At 33.7% G+C, this 17,900-nt stretch overlaps 1 protein-coding gene across 21 annotated transcripts; it reads left to right on the forward strand.

Annotated features, from left to right (window-relative positions):
- Positions 1 to 3,999: 3,999 nt before the first annotated feature.
- On the forward strand, positions 4,000 to 15,774 carry LOC127061521 (uncharacterized). 21 transcript variants are annotated; one of them, XR_007780916.1, is made up of 14 exons: positions 4,193 to 4,334; positions 4,395 to 4,540; positions 4,601 to 4,744; positions 4,823 to 4,932; positions 5,029 to 5,174; positions 5,235 to 5,380; positions 5,441 to 5,584; positions 5,663 to 5,772; positions 5,869 to 6,014; positions 6,075 to 6,218; positions 6,297 to 6,442; positions 6,503 to 7,702; positions 7,798 to 8,221; positions 15,734 to 15,774. XR_007780916.1 is itself a non-coding variant. In XM_050988549.1 (6 exons), coding segments are annotated over exons 3-6 (432 nt in total). In that variant the 5' UTR covers positions 4,000 to 4,119; positions 4,180 to 4,334; positions 4,395 to 4,400; the 3' UTR covers positions 6,299 to 6,308. The 21 variants fall into 21 exon arrangements, 1 of the variants encoding a protein (XP_050844506.1); XR_007780910.1 differs by lacking the exon at positions 15,734 to 15,774 and adding an exon at positions 14,221 to 14,261; XR_007780900.1 differs by lacking the exon at positions 15,734 to 15,774 and adding an exon at positions 10,137 to 10,319.
- Positions 15,775 to 17,900: the final 2,126 nt, after the last annotated feature.

Below are 17,900 nucleotides of genomic sequence, written 5' to 3' on the forward strand. Positions count from 1 at the left end.
AAGAAATTAGAATTATTCAGTGCGTTTCACTAAAAAATAATTTAATACATTATGAAAATTGAAATTATTAAAAGCTAAGTATTTTTGAAATGTACAAAAGTATATTATATAGAAAATAAAAGTATGTTTTATGTAGAAATAAAGATCTCTCATTTGGCCTTGAGAAAATTCGAACATTTGACTGTTTTTGTTTTCATATCGATCGAAGAATTTTTTAGAAATACACAACCTAATGTAATTTCCATGTCGTATGTTATCTATCTCTTTCTGTTAAACCTCGCTATATTTATTAAAATAAAATAAACTTACCTATACGTATCAACGAAATGTAACTGGAAATATTCGACGCTTTGTACTGTAGCTCGGGAATTCTTGAAAATCTGAAAAAAGTAAGATCATATTACTACAGGACAAGATTAAAAGTGTTACGTAATATGTGTAGGGAATATCCATAGATGTGTATGTGTGTATATAATTATTACATATTATCGTATACCTATATATATGTATATATACATACATATATATGATTGTACACTAATGTAATATATATATATATATATATATATATATATACGATCGTATACCTATATGTATATATATTATCGTATTCCTGTTCGTGTACGTGCATGCATGTGTGTGCGAGTGTGTATAATCATATATGAAAATCGAATTTAATAAAAAATATCAATCGATCACAACTATTAATGCAAAATTATTGATCAGAGTATCATTAAAAAGCGAGAGAAGTATTAATATTGCGAGAATAAAACAGGAAAATAGAAGAAAAAATACAACGCGAAAGCTCCCTGAGCGATCTACGAGAAGCTGATTTTATTTTCGCGAATATCTTTTTAATGCAATGATGTCCGGACTTGCGAACGCGGCCTCATGAAAATCGCGCGTTTGACTATCGATTGATATATAGGAAAAGGGTGTATGTTAGAAAAAATTTGCTAATTACCTGTAATTATGCGGAGCGACGAAACACCGTGTACACTTGTCACTGCGTCCAAGATGGCGATGAGACTAGTGGCAAGGAAGGAAAGTAGTCCCTATGATTCGATGACGTCATCATAGGTACAATCGAATCAAATTAAATATTATATTTGTCAATGAAAAATAATAAAAAATATAATATAAGTATGTAGATAATACGATATGGATGACAAATGTAATTAATTCGAATTTTAAACATAGACAATAATTTTCTAATGAAAATATTATATTTTTTAAAGATATAGAAACGTTAAATAGATGCGCGTTTGTATCACAATGCTTTATACATTACGCGAAATAATGAGTAATTGTTAAATCAAAATAATTCGATGGATTTATGTATTCATGAGTATATATATATATATATATATATATATATATATATATATATATATCTGTATCTATGACTACATATATATTTTATAAATATTTGAAAAAAATAATACTTCTTTGAATTTTTATTTAGACATAACGAATAATTACATAATTTATGATCGAAGTAATGTATCATGTGTCGATAATAATTATACATAATCGAGAATCGAAAAGAAAGGAAAGAAGGAAAAATAATACATATGTAAATAAATATATAGAGAACTGATCATTGAAATGTATATAGACGACGAGAATTAAACAGTGATCACGAAAACTACTCATTACTTTTGGACAGTACTAACCTATATAAATAACAAGAACTGAATTGGCTTACTAACCTAATTTATTTCTTCTCTTCTGTATTCGAAGCGAAAGCAAATGACAAAGAAAAAGAAAGAAAAAACACAGATGCAACGATTGTCGAGCTCGGAACACGCACCAACATTCGTGATAATCGTATTACACATAACACATATACGTATATTACACATGCATAAATTCTTCGAAACGTCTAGTGTTTACACATTCTCACAGATTACGTTTTTTTATTTTTCACAGTTGCTCGGAAGACCAAGAAAGATGTTCATTTAACGATAGTAACTGTTGATCCTTCAAACGACGAACATCTTAATTCTGGAAAACGAAGAACGATACACTAAACTGATTCTAATTCAATGCTCTGTCTTATCTCAGGAAATTCTTGGAAATTCTGAAAAATGTGAAATCTCATATTAATACAGGATAAAATTAAAAGTGTGTGTGTGAAAAAAGAAGAAGATTAAAAAAGTGTATATGTATATATAATCTGTCAAAATATCCATATACGTGTGTGTGTGTGTATGTGTGTGTGAAAATCGAATATAATGTAAAATATCGATCTATCATGATTATTAACACAAAATTATTGATCAGAGTATTGTTAAAAAGCAGGAGAAGTATCGATATTGAGAAAATAAGGCTGGAAAATTGAAAAAAAAAGTATGATGCAATACCTCCCTGGGGATCAACGAGACTGATTTCACTTTTGCAACAATGTTTCGATTTGAGAATACGGCCTTTTGAAAATCGCTTATTTAGCTATCGATTGGAGTATAGTAATAAAGTTTCCTAAAAAAAAAATCTCCTAATTACTTGTAATGGGGAGACGTATTTGGTTGGTACGAATTGAAGCAACAATAGCGTCATCTACGTGAAGGTGTAGTTCACGTTGTACATACATATTGCATCATTTTAGAAAAATTACGCATTAATAAATATTAATTTATTATTAATTTTTCTTAAGATTTTATTGAAAAATAGCACAAAATATAATATTCAATAGCAAAAAAATCATTGAAAATTGTTATTAAACATCTTACTACTTTCTATTAAGTTATATAAAATTCCCGCCAAATATATAGATTCCCGCGTACGTATTTAGTTATGTTTCTTCTCTCTCCCACTTTGGGAGTCAAAAAATAACTAGTTAATAAATCGAATAATCCAAGAATTTGTCTTTTCGATGATTAATATCTCTTGTAAATGTTCGAAAAGAATGATATTTAATTATATTTGCCTATAGATTGATCTATAAATATTAATTAATAAATAATTTCTGTTCGAGAGTATTTATTATGTACTCGTTGGTAGCCAGAAGTTCTAATCGCTTTGGAAGAAGAAGCTGCAACGAAGAAAAAATTCATTTGAATAAGGTAAGAAAAAAAAAGGATTTCGTCTAGATTTTCGATCTGTATAAATTCTAAAAAGCATTAGCACATCCACCAATATCATTTTTTGCAAAAATATCTGTATTTCATCGCAATATGCGAACAAAAATATTCGCTCTCGTTTGCTGTCACACAGATGCTGTACACATTCACACAAATCATGGAATCGAGTATAATGATGAAGAACATTGCCTGCAAACTGTGAATATTACTTAACTGTGTAAATTGATCAGAAAAATTCCTTAGAAAAATTCGTACTTTCAATGCAAAGTAAGCACAAACCAATACTTTTTCATTTGCTTATACACATTTACTATATAGTTACATAAGAATTTCGAATTAGTTTTCTTTTGTATTCCGACAAGTGAATATCGAAAATCTATCTTTCCAAAAGCGAAAGAAATTATCATTTTCATATCTCAGAAATTAATATTTTCGATAATTTTACAATTATTTAAACAGTTTTTAATGTACACGCAATACAAAAAACTAATATTTAAACAATAATATATTTATTTAACATCACAAAGATCGTATCATGCGAGAAACAAAATAATTTCAATTTAATATGTTAATACTTTGAAATTTTCGTCTCGACATCATTGATTTCGTGTAACATAAACATATACCACTTTTATTTACTTTGACTATTATTTTATTAGTTTCCTTTTGTACGCCGACGAGTTAACGTCGCAGCTCTCTTTTTCCAATCGGAAAAACTTAGAAATCAATACTTTCGATAATTTTACATTTATTTAAACAGTTTTTAATATTCGTGCAAAACAAAAGATTAATATTTAAACAATAGTACATTCGTATAACGTTACAAAGATCGTAACGCGAGAGAATTAAAATAATTTTAGTTCATAATTTTAATACTTAGAAATTTTCGTTTCGCAATCATTGGCCTTGTGTAATACAAACATATGACTTTTATTTACTTTGACTATTACTTTGTTAGTTTCTTTTCGTACGCGGACAAGTGTACATCGCAGTTCTCACAGCATGCGTTCCCCGCAAGTAATAAAGAAAAACTAATGTAAGTACATAATTATATCACTCATTCTTTCAATATGCTATACGATTTATTTCGTTCTAGAATGAAATTGTGGAGTGGGGATACTGAAATGACAACAAAGTCGAACGTTCGACTGATTTTAATGGTTAATGGTTCAGTCTTGTTACGAATTTCAACGAGTACACATCGTAGTTCTGGTAGTACGCATTCTTTGGAAGTATTAGAGAAGAGTCAATGTAAGTACATAATTATATCACTCATTCTTTCAATATGCTATACGATTTATTTGGTTTTAGAATGAAATGGAGGAGTGGGGATATTCTCCCACTAGTGACGACAATATAAGCGACAGCTACTGGTTCAGTCTTGCTTCGAATTTCGACGAGTACGCAACGCAGTTCTCCCAGTACACGTTCTCCACAAGTAATAGAGAAGAGTTAATGTAGGTACATTTATTCTCACACATTTTTTCAAATTTTCTATACGATTTATTTTGTTTTAGATTCAAATTGCGAAGTAGGGATACTCGGATGCGAGAGAGAACAACAAAGACGGGCCTTCGTCCGACTCTTACAGTTACTAGTTCAGTTGTGTTTTGGACTTCGACGAAGGAACTTAGAAAATCTCGCGGAGGCCATTCCTGCAAGTATTAACGAACAGTTAATAAAAAATATTTCAGAATTTCTCATTCTTTCAACATTCTATACGATTTATTTGGTTTTAGAATGAAATGGAGGAGTGGGGATATTCTCCCACTAGTGACGACAATATATGCGACAGCTACTGGTTCAGTCTTGCTTCGAATTTCGACGAATACGCATTGCAGTTCTCGTAGTACGTATTCTTTGGAAGTATTAGAGAAGAGTCAATGTAAATACATAATTATATCACTCATTCTTTCAATATGCTATACGATTTATTTGGTTTTAGAATGAAATGGAGGAGTGGGGATATTCTCCCACTAGTGACGACAATATATGCGACAGCTACTGGTTCAGTCTTGCTTCGAATTTCGACGAGTACGCATTGCAGTTCTCGTAGTACGTATTCTTTGGAAGTATTAGAGAAGAGTCAATGTAAGTACATAATTATATCACTCATTCTTTCAATATGCTATACGATTTATTTGGTTTTAGAATGAAATGGAGGAGTGGGGATATTCTCCCACTAGTGACGACAATATAAGCGACAGCTACTAGTTCAGTCTTGCTTCGAATTTCGACGAGTACGCATTGCAGTTCTCCCAGTACACGTTCTCCACAAGTAGTAGAGAAGAGTTAATGTAAGTACATTTATTCTCACACATTTTTTCTAATTTTCTATACGATTTATTTTGTTTTAGATTCAAATTGCGTAGTGGGGATACTCGGATGCGAGAGAGAACAACAAAGACGGGCCTTCGACTGACTCTTACAGTTACTAGTTCAGTTGTGTTTTGGACTTCGACGAGGGAACTTAGAAAATTTCGCGGAGGCCATTCCTGCAAGTATTAACGAACAGTTAATAAAAAATATTTCAGAATTTCTCATTCTTTCAACATTCTATACGATTTATTTGGTTTTAGAATGAAATGGAGGAGTGGGGATATTCTCCCACTAGTGACGACAATATATGCGACAGCTACTGGTTCAGTCTTGCTTCGAATTTCGACGAGTACGCATTGCAGTTCTCGTAGTACGTATTCTTTGGAAGTATTAGAGAAGAGTCAATGTAAATACATAATTATATCACTCATTCTTTCAATATGCTATACGATTTATTTGGTTTTAGAATGAAATGGAGGAGTGGGGATATTCTCCCACTAGTGACGACAATATATGCGACAGCTACTGGTTCAGTCTTGCTTCGAATTTCGACGAGTACGCATTGCAGTTCTCGTAGTACACGTTCTCCACAAGTAGTAGAGAAGAGTTAATGTAAGTACATTTATTCTCACACATTTTTTCTAATTTTCTATACGATTTATTTTGTTTTAGATTCAAATTGCGTAGTGGGGATACTCGGATGCGAGAGAGAACAACAAAGACGGGCCTTCGACTGACTCTTACAGTTACTAGTTCAGTTGTGTTTTGGACTTCGACGAGGGAACTTAGAAAATTTCGCGGAGGCCATTCCTGCAAGTATTAACGAACAGTTAATAAAAAATATTTCAGAATTTCTCATTCTTTCAACATTCTATACGATTTATTTGGTTTTAGAATGAAATGGAGGAATGGGGATATTCTCCCACTAGTGACGACAATATAAGCGACAGCTACTAGTTCAGTCCTGCTTCGAATTTCGACGAGTACGCAACGCAGTTCTCCCAGTACACGTTCTCCACAAGTAGTAGAGAAGAGTTAATGTAAGTACATTTTTTCTCACACATTTTTTCTAATTTTCTATACGATTTATTTTGTTTTAGATTCAAATTGCGAAGTGGGGATACTCGGATACGAGAGAGAACAACAAAGACAGGCCTTCGACCGACTCTTACAGTTACTAGTTCAGTTGTGTTATGGACTTCGACGAGAGAACTTAGAAAATTTCGCGGAGGCTATTCCTGCAAGTATTAACGAACAGTTAATAAAAAATATTTCAGAATTTTTCATTACTTTCTCTTTTGTTTCAGACTTTAATTTCGCACTCTCGGAAGACTTTGAAAATCAATCTCCACGATGGGACTTAGAAATTTTCGGGGATGCCATTCGTGCAAGTATGAACGAAGAGTTAATTGAAACATACAACAGTTTATTTGATATTAGACTAAATGCGAAGTGGGGATACTCTCCTTCGAGAGACGACAACAAAGTCGTGCCTTTGACCGACTTCTACAGTAACTAGTTCAGTTGTGCTTTGGACTTCGACGAGGGAACATAGAAATTTTCGCAGGATGCCACTTGAGCGAGTATTTACGAAGAGTTTACGCAAGTACAATATTATATTACTCATATTTTCGAAATTCTATGCTTTCTCTTTTGTTTCGGACTACAATTTCGCACTCTCGGAGGACTTTGAAAATTGATCTCCACGATTAGACTTAGAAATTTTCGCAGGATGCCACTCGAGCGAGTATTTACGAAGAGTTTACCTAAGTACAATATTATATTACTCATATTTTCGAAACTCTGTACTGTCTTGTTTTGTTACAGACCGATTTCGCTCTTTCCGGGGACTTTGAAAATCTATCTTCACGAGTGGACTTAGAAATTTTTACACTTCCGGAGAACTTTGAAAATCTATCTCCCGAGTGGACTTAGAAATTTTTACACTCCCGGAAGACTTTGATCTATCTCCACGAGTGGACTTAGAAATTTTTACACTGCCGGTGGATTTTAAGATCTGTTTCCACTAGTGGACTTAGATATATTCGCGGATACCACTCGAGCGGGCAATAAGGATGAGTATACGCAAGTACAATGTTATATTACTCATATTTTCGAAACTTTGTACTTTCTTGTTTTGTTACAGACCGATTTCGCTCTTTTCGGGGACTTTGAAAATCTATCTTCACGAGTGGACTTAGAAATTTGTGCACTCCCGGAGGACTTTGAAAATCTATCTCCCGAGTGGACTTAGAAATTTTCGCGGATGCCACTCGAGCGGGTATTAACAAAGACTTAAAGTAAGTATATTTCTCTATTACATATTTCTTGAATGTTTTATATAATTTTCATTGTAATAGTAATACTAATTATTTAGTTTGTATTTTTGTTTCAGAACCTCGTTGCAATCGGGCGCGTAGCAATGAAGTAATCAAATATTTATACCGTTAAAATAAAATTATCGCAAAGTAGAAGCAGTGTTTGTTCGTTCGCGGTTCGCGATTTAAACCATAAGTGTTTTTGCATAGACTGCGTGCAATGCAGTCTTTAGAGTCAGTGTTTGTTCGTAAAGTATTTTATATTTTTAACAGTCGCACAGACTGTACTTATAAAAAATAGTAGAGTTTCGCGAAATAAATTCAGTGTCCGTTCGTTAATAAATAACTATCGCGAATTAGAGTCAGTGCATCACTGAAGAGGATCTCGACCAACTTCGTTGTCAACCTACCTCATTTTCAACCAACTACAAATCATCCACCCTCAATTTCGACCTAAATCGCGGTCCAGTGTTTTGGAGCCATCGCAGAACTTCTTAAGTAGTAAGTTAATTTTTTAATCCCTCCAATCACTCAATCATGTCGAGGACGAAAGGTCCGAATCGGCACGAGTGATTGGTTGTAATTAATTAGTAGAAGAGCAATGAGTGACCACGGGTAAATTTCTTCGGAGATTTACTCGTGAATGGTTCGTTATTTTTTGATTTATTTATTAGATCAGGATAGTGTCTTCTTGTTTAAACGCGTTAATTATAATTATTTGAAGTTTTGAATATTTAGATGCATTTTTAAATAATCTTCTCTCGTGAAAATAGTAAAGGATATCGATATTTGCGAATTTTAATAATGAATAAGCAAGAAGTCATTCGCGGTGGACAGTCTCTGGATTACAAGCGAAATTGTATAATTTATTTTCTATTAATTAGAATAATTGCTTGTAAGAAGGAGCGTCCAATGATTTTTCATTACATTGTTAGATAAAGATTAATCAATTTTATTAATAAAACAAAAGTCTCAATACAGTCATTGCTTTTGAAAGAATAAAGTAGAGTAGAGTCGTTGATAAAAGATAAAGAGACTTGTAGAATCAGAACGCGTAGAACATAGAATAAGTTAATCAATTTTTAGTTTAGGATTTTCAGCAATTAATATATTAATTCTCGTTTCTCTCCCGATGCTTGCTCGATTTTGCGTTTCAGGTTTGATTTAGAGTTACGTTAGATTTATTAGTTTTCTTGCACGTCTTAGAATAAGGGTCGGTTTTAGTTCTTTGGTATTGACGATAGTTATGAAATTTATTCTGTAGTTGTGGTTAGGGCACGAAGCAAAGAAGAGGCTATATGTCGAAGAGGCCCCCACAAAATGTGGCTCAAGAGGGCAACTATAACACTATTGAGTTATATTCGAAGGTTCCACAGAACTCTTCGAATATGGCTCTTAGTCATATTTTACTTTTTCCATGTTGTCACTCAAAATGCTCTTATATAGTAGTAATGTAGATTAGAGAAACGACATAACATTCCGTCCCCTATTCTACTTTACCACGCGTACGCGAATAGAATTTTTATAATATTTTATTCATTTTTATTATTAAAGTCGAGTAAACGCGTTTTACTTTTTCAATTTTTAATTAAAATCATAATTTTATTTTAATGAAATCACGTCTTTCATTGAAATAGAGTCATAAATTTTTCGGTCGTCACGTACGTGAGTGTTCGCGATCGCGAGATTAAGTCCTGCCGAGGACTACGTTTTGATTATTGAAATCGAAATATAGACACGACCGGTCGTGTCTCGAGATGTCTGAAGCTGACGGTGTAGACGGTGGAGCTTTCCGTAAGCAGGGTTTCATCCATCTCCATTTTTCTGAAAAGCTTGAAACTCCCGAAGCGGAAAGGCATCTCGAACGCGAATTTTAGAGTAGAGTCCTCGTTAGTCCGTGGGTCTCCAGCTGCAGCAACCTCCAAGCGGTGGGACCCGGGTCGGTAATACTTGCGAAATATTGAAATCTATGTCCAAACTATATCTACAATCTATAACTAAATTATATATGTATATATATAATTATATACATATATAATTATATACATATAACACGCATTACCGGGCGAATGGCTGCATATTATAGTTTAAACAAATTATGTTAAATTATTGATTAAATCGTTGATTAATTACTCTGTCTTCTTTCGGGTGGGACCCTTGGGAGGGGCCCTCGGGTGTGGGCCTTAGGCGGGTTTCGTTCTTTCACTAAGGAAAAATCAAACTCAATTATGGTACTCTGATTTTCCTCGAATAAAACGATCTTCGAGATGCATATCAATCGTTCAGAATTCTATTTTTCTCACGCGAACATACGCAAATACTCTTTTTCACTTCTTCTCTTCTTCATTTCTTCTTTTCTTTTACTCTTTTCTATTTATCTTTTTCTAATCATTTTCTAACTCTTTTTCTGTTTCAGGTTAGATCATCGAGGGAGCGATCATCGAGCGAGGGATCATCCAGGGATCGATCATCATGGAATTAAATTTTTACAGAGAAATTTTTGAATTAAATGTCTTTTTTCATATAATTTTTACTCTTATATTTCAGTTTTCTAATCTTTTTAATTTTAGCTTTTATATTTAATTTTTGCATTTACATTTAGTTTATGTTACCTGTTTAATTTTTGCTTTTATATTTAATTTTTGTTATATCTAATTTTTGCTTTTATATTTAATTTATGTTACCTGTTTCATTTTTGCTTTTATATTTAATTTTTGTTATATCTAATTTTTTCTTTTATATTTAGTTTATGCTACCTGTTTAATTTTTGCTTTTATATTCATCTTGTTTTATTCTTTGTCTGTTTCAGATTAGGTAATCGAGGAACCAATCATCGTGGGATTTTTACACGGAAGTTAATGGAACCTCTCTGCATATAATTTTTGTTATATGCAGGAAGGGTATGTCTCCTTGCTTCCGTACGTGAATGATAGGGAAAACACTCACGCGCGTGACGGCCGGCACGCGCGTGGGTGTTCGCGATCGCGAGATTTAGTCCTACCGAGGACTTCGTTTTGTTCTTTGAAATAGCGAAATAGACACGACCGGTCGTGTCTCGAGATGTCTGAAGCCGACGGTGTGGACGGTGGAGCATTCTGTAAGCGGGGTTTTATACATCTCCAGTTTGCTGAGAAGCTCGAAGCTCCCGAAGCGGAAAGGCATCTCGGATCGTGGATTTTAGAGTAGAATCCCCGTTAGCCCGTGGGTCTCCAGTTGCAGCAACCTCCAAGCGGTGGGACCCGGGTCGGTAATACTTGCGAAATATTGAAATCTATATCTACAATCTATAACTAAATTATATATGTATATGTATATATAATTATATTGCGCAAGCATTACCGGGCGAATGGCTGCATATTATAGTTTAAACAAATTATGTTAAATTATTGATTAAATTGTTGATTAATTACTCTGTCTTCTTTCGGGTGGGACCCTTGGGAGGGGCCCTCGGGTGTGGGCCTTAGGCGGGTTTCGTTCTTTCACTAAGGAAAAATCAAACTCAATTATGGTACTCTGATTTTCCTCGAATAAAACGATCTTCGAGATGCATATCAATCGTTCAGAATTCTATTTTTCTCACGCGAACATACGCAAATACTCTTTTTCACTTCTTCTCTTCTTCATTTCTTCTTTTCTTTTACTCTTTTCTATTTATCTTTTTCTAATCATTTTCTAACTCTTTTTCTGTTTCAGGTTAGATCATCGAGGGAGCGACCATCGAGCGAGGGATCATCCAGGGATCGATCATCATGGAATTAAATTTTTACAGAGAAATTTTTGAATTAAATGCCTTTTTGCACATAATTTTTACTCTGATATTTAAGTTTTCTAATCTTTTTAATTTTAGCTTTTATATTTAATTTTTGCTTTTATATTTAGTTTATGTTACCTGTTTAATTTTTGCTTTTATATTTAATTTTTGCTTTTATATTTAATTTTTGTTATATCTAATTTTTGCTTTTATATTTTGTTTATGTTACCTGTTTAATTTTTGCTTTTATATTCATCTTGTTTTATTCTTTGTCTGTTTCAGATTAGGTAATCGAGGAACCAATCATCGTGGGATTTTTACACGGAAGTTAATGGAACCTCTCTGCATATAATTTTTTTTATATGCAGGAAGGGTATGTCTCCTTGCTTCCGTACGCGAATGATAGGGAAAACACTCACGCGCGTGACGGCCGGCACGCGCGTGGGTGTTCGCGATCGCGAGATTTAGTCCTACCGAGGACTTCGTTTTGTTCTTTGAAATAGCGAAATAGACACGACCGGTCGTGTCTCGAGATGTCTGAAGCCGACGGTGTGGACGGTGGAGCATTCTGTAAGCGGGGTTTTATACATCTCCAGTTTGCTGAGAAGCTCGAAGCTCCCGAAGCGGAAAGGCATCTCGGATCGTGGATTTTAGAGTAGAATCCCCGTTAGCCCGTGGGTCTCCAGTTGCAGCAACCTCCAAGCGGTGGGACCCGGGTCGGTAATACTTGCGAAATATTGAAATCTATATCTACAATCTATAACTAAATTATATATGTATATGTATATATAATTATATTGCGCAAGCATTACCGGGCGAATGGCTGCATATTATAGTTTAAACAAATTATGTTAAATTATTGATTAAATTGTTGATTAATTACTCTGTCTTCTTTCGGGTGGGACCCTTGGGAGGGGCCCTCGGGTGTGGGCCTTAGGCGGGTTTCGTTCTTTCACTAAGGAAAAATCAAACTCAATTATGGTACTCTGATTTTCCTCGAATAAAACGATCTTCGAGATGCATATCAATCGTTCAGAATTCTATTTTTCTCACGCGAACATACGCAAATACTCTTTTTCACTTCTTCTCTTCTTCATTTCTTCTTTTCTTTTACTCTTTTCTATTTATCTTTTTCTAATCATTTTCTAACTCTTTTTCTGTTTCAGGTTAGATCATCGAGGGAGCGACCATCGAGCGAGGGATCATCCAGGGATCGATCATCATGGAATTCAATTTTTACAGAGAAATTTTTGAATTAAATGTCTTTTTGCATATAATTTTTACTCTTATATTTAAGTTTTCTAATCTTTTTAATTTTAGCTTTTATATTTAATTTTTGCTTTTATATTTAGTTTATGTTACCTGTTTAATTTTTGCTTTTATATTTAATTTTTGTTATATCTAATTTTTGCTTTTATATTTAGTTTGTTACCTGTTTAATTTTTACTTTTATATTTAGTTTGTTATCTGTTTAATTTTTGCTTTTATATTTAATTTTTGTTATATCTAATTTTTGCTTTTATATTTAATTTTTGTTATATCTAATTTTTTCTTTTATATTTAGTTTATGCTACCTGTTTAATTTTTCTTTTATATTCATCTTGTTTTATTCTTTGTCTGTTTCAGATTAGGTAATCGAGGAACCAATCATCGTGGGATTTTTACACGGAAGTTAATGGAACCTCTCTGCATATAATTTTTGTTATATGCAGGAAGGGTATGTCTCCTTGCTTCCGTACGCGAATGATAGGGAAAACACTCACGCGCGTGACGGCCGGCACGCGCGTGGGTGTTCGCGATCGCGAGATTTAGTCCTACCGAGGACTTCGTTTTGTTCTTTGAAATAGCGAAATAGACACGACCGGTCGTGTCTCGAGATGTCTGAAGCCGACGGTGTGGACGGTGGAGCATTCTGTAAGCGGGGTTTTATACATCTCCAGTTTGCTGAGAAGCTCGAAGCTCCCGAAGCGGAAAGGCATCTCGGATCGTGGATTTTAGAGTAGAATCCCCGTTAGCCCGTGGGTCCCCAGATGCAGCAACCTCCAAGTGGTGGGACCTGGGTCGGTAGTACTTGCGAAATATCGAAATATAGGTCTTAATTATATTAAATATCTGTAACTAAATAAACATTTAATGTTAAAACGCAAGTATTACCGAGCGAATGGCTGCATATTTCTATATTTTTACAATATCTTTCATCTAAGTTCAATTAAACGTTAAATCGATTACATTTTAAATTGTTAGTTATATTTCCACAGATAGATAAATTTGAATATAACAAAATTTTTGAATAATTTTCTAACAGAATGCACAGAAAGCTTTTCTGTCGCACTTATGTTAGCTATCATTCGTATTTATCCTTATTCAATTTTATTACTTATATACTTTTATTAATTGTATACTTTTGATAATTACATTAATTATATATTTTAATTTTCTATATGAACCACTCTTATTAACTTTATTAATCATTAGTTTCGGGTGGGACCCTTGGGAGGGGCCCTCGGGTGTGGGCCTTAGGCGGGTTTCGTTCTTTCATTAAGGAAAAATTAAACTCAATTATGGTACTCTGATTTTCCTCGAATAAAACGATCTTCGAGATGCATATCAATCGTTCAGAATTCTATTTTTCTCACGCGAACATACGCAAATACGCTTTTTCACTTCTTCTCTTCTTCATTTCTTCTTTTCTTTTACTCTTTTCTATTTATCTTTTTCTAATCATTTTTTAACTCTTTTTCTGTTTCAGGTTAGATCATCGAGGGAGCGATCATCGAGCGAGGGATCATCAAGGGATCGATCATCATGGAATTAAATTTTTACAGAGAAATTTTTGAATTAAATATCTTTTTGCATATAATTTTTACTCTTATATTTAAGTTTTCTAATCTTTTTAATTTTAGCTTTTATATCTAATTTTTGCTTTTATATTTAATTTGTTACCTGTTTAATTTTTACTTTTATATTTAGTTTATGTTATCTGTTTAATTTTTGCTGTTATATTTAATTTTTGTTATATCTAATTTTTGCTTTTATATTTAATTTTTGTTATATCTAATTTTTTCTTTTATATTTAGTTTATGCTACATGTTTAATTTTTCTTTTATATTCATCTTGTTTTATTCTTTGTCTGTTTCAGATTAGGTAATCGAGGAACCAATCATCGTGGGATTTTTACACGGAAGTTAATGGAACCTCTCTGCATATAATTTTTTTTATATGCAGGAAGGGTATGTCTCCTTGCTTCCGTACGCGAATGATAGGGAAAACACTCACGCGCGTGACGGCCGGCACGCGCGTGGGTGTTCGCGATCGCGAGATTTAGTCCTACCGAGGACTTCGTTTTGTTCTTTGAAATAGCGAAATAGACACGACCGGTCGTGTCTCGAGATGTCTGAAGCCGACGGTGTGGACGGTGGAGCATTCTGTAAGCGGGGTTTTATACATCTCCAGTTTGCTGAGAAGCTCGAAGCTCCCGAAGCGGAAAGGCATCTCGGATCGTGGATTTTAGAGTAGAATCCCCGTTAGCCCGTGGGTCTCCAGTTGCAGCAACCTCCAAGCGGTGGGACCCGGGTCGGTAGTACTTGCGAAATATCGAAATATAGGTCTTAATTATATTAAATATCTGTAACTAAATAAACATTTAATGTTAAAACGCAAGTATTACCGAGCGAATGGCTGCATATTTCTATATTTTTACAATATCTTTCATCTAAGTTCAATTAAACGTTAAATCGATTACATTTTAAATTGTTAGTTATATTTCCACAGATAGATAAATTTGAATATAACAAAATTTTTGAATAATTTTCTAACAGAATGCACAGAAAGCTTTTCTGTCGCACTTATGTTAGCTATCATTCGTATTTATCCTTATTCAATTTTATTACTTATATACTTTTATTAATTGTATACTTTTGATAATTACATTAATTATATATTTTAATTTTCTATATGAACCACTCTTATTAACTTTATTAATCATTAGTTTCGGGTGGGACCCTTGGGAGGGGCCCTCGGGTGTGGGCCTTAGGCGGGTTTCGTTCTTTCATTAAGGAAAAATTAAACTCAATTATGGTACTCTGATTTTCCTCGAATAAAACGATCTTCGAGATGCATATCAATCGTTCAGAATTCTATTTTTCTCACGCGAACATACGCAAATACGCTTTTTCACTTCTTCTCTTCTTCATTTCTTCTTTTCTTTTACTCTTTTCTATTTATCTTTTTCTAATCATTTTTTAACTCTTTTTCTGTTTCAGGTTAGATCATCGAGGGAGCGATCATCGAGCGAGGGATCATCAAGGGATCGATCATCATGGAATTAAATTTTTACAGAGAAATTTTTGAATTAAATATCTTTTTGCATATAATTTTTACTCTTATATTTAAGTTTTCTAATCTTTTTAATTTTAGCTTTTATATCTAATTTTTGCTTTTATATTTAGTTTGTTACCTGTTTAATTTTTACTTTTATATTTAGTTTATGTTATCTGTTTAATTTTTGCTGTTATATTTAATTTTTGTTATATCTAATTTTTGCTTTTATATTTAATTTTTGTTATATCTAATTTTTTCTTTTATATTTAGTTTATGCTACATGTTTAATTTTTCTTTTATATTCATCTTGTTTTATTCTTTGTCTGTTTCAGATTAGGTAATCGAGGAACCAATCATCGTGGGATTTTTACACGGAAGTTAATGGAACCTCTCTGCATATAATTTTTTTTATATGCAGGAAGGGTATGTCTCCTTGCTTCCGTACGCGAATGATAGGGAAAACACTCACGCGCGTGACGGCCGGCACGCGCGTGGGTGTTCGCGATCGCGAGATTTAGTCCTACCGAGGACTTCGTTTTGTTCTTTGAAATAGCGAAATAGACACGACCGGTCGTGTCTCGAGATGTCTGAAGCCGACGGTGTGGACGGTGGAGCATTCTGTAAGCGGGGTTTTATACATCTCCAGTTTGCTGAGAAGCTCGAAGCTCCCGAAGCGGAAAGGCATCTCGGATCGTGGATTTTAGAGTAGAATCCCCGTTAGCCCGTGGGTCTCCAGTTGCAGCAACCTCCAAGCGGTGGGACCCGGGTCGGTAATACTTGCGAAATATTGAAATCTATATCTACAATCTATAACTAAATTATATATGTATATGTATATATAATTATATTGCGCAAGCATTACCGGGCGAATGGCTGCATATTATAGTTTAAACAAATTATGTTAAATTATTCATTAAATTGTTGATTAATTACTCTGTCTTCTTTCGGGTGGGACCCTTGGGAGGGGCCCTCGGGTGTGGGCCTTAGGCGGGTTTCGTTCTTTCACTAAGGAAAAATCAAACTCAATTATGGTACTCTGATTTTCCTAGTTTAAAACGATCTTCGAGATGCATATCAATCGTTCAGAATTCTATTTTTCTCACGCGAACATACGCAAATACTCTTTTTCACTTCTTCTCTTCTTCATTTCTTCTTTTCTTTTACTCTTTTCTATTTATCTTTTTCTAATCATTTTTTAACTCTTTTTCTGTTTCAGGTTAGATCATCGAGGGAGCGACCATCGAGCGAGGGATCATCCAGGGATCGATCATCATGGAATTCAATTTTTACAGAGAAATTTTTGAATTAAATGTCTTTTTGCATATAATTTTTACTCTTATATTTAAGTTTTCTAATCTTTTTAATTTTAGCTTTTATATTTAATTTTTGCTTTTATATTTAGTTTATGTTACCTGTTTAATTTTTGCTTTTATATTTAATTTTTGTTATATCTAATTTTTGCTTTTATATTTAGTTTGTTACCTGTTTAATTTTTACTTTTATATTTAGTTTGTTATCTGTTTAATTTTTGCTTTTATATTTAATTTTTGTTATATCTAATTTTTGCTTTTATATTTAATTTTTGCTTTTATATTTAATTTTTGTTATATCTAATTTTTTCTTTTATATTTAGTTTATGCTACCTGTTTAATTTTTCTTTTATATTCATCTTGTTTTATTCTTTGTCTGTTTCAGATTAGGTAATCGAGGTATCAATCATCGTGGGATTTTTACACGGAAGTTAATGGAACCTCTCTGCATATAATTTTTGTTATATGCAGGAAGGGTATGTCTCCTTGCTTCCGTACGCGAATGATAGGGAAAACACTCACGCGCGTGACGGCCGGCACGCGCGTGGGTGTTCGCGATCGCGAGATTTAGTCCTACCGAGGACTTCGTTTTGTTCTTTGAAATAGCGAAATAGACACGACCGGTCGTGTCTCCAGATGTCTGAAGCCGACGGTGTGGACGGTGGAGCATTCTGTAAGCGGGGTTTTATACATCTCCAGTTTGCTGAGAAGCTCGAAGCTCCCGAAGCGGAATGGCATCTCGGATCGTGGATTTTAGAGTTGAATCCTCGTTAGTCCGTTTCTTTCCAGGTGCAGCAAT

Source organism: Vespula vulgaris, chromosome 1 (assembly GCF_905475345.1).
Source record: "Vespula vulgaris chromosome 1, iyVesVulg1.1, whole genome shotgun sequence".
Taxonomy (NCBI): domain Eukaryota; kingdom Metazoa; phylum Arthropoda; class Insecta; order Hymenoptera; family Vespidae; genus Vespula; species Vespula vulgaris.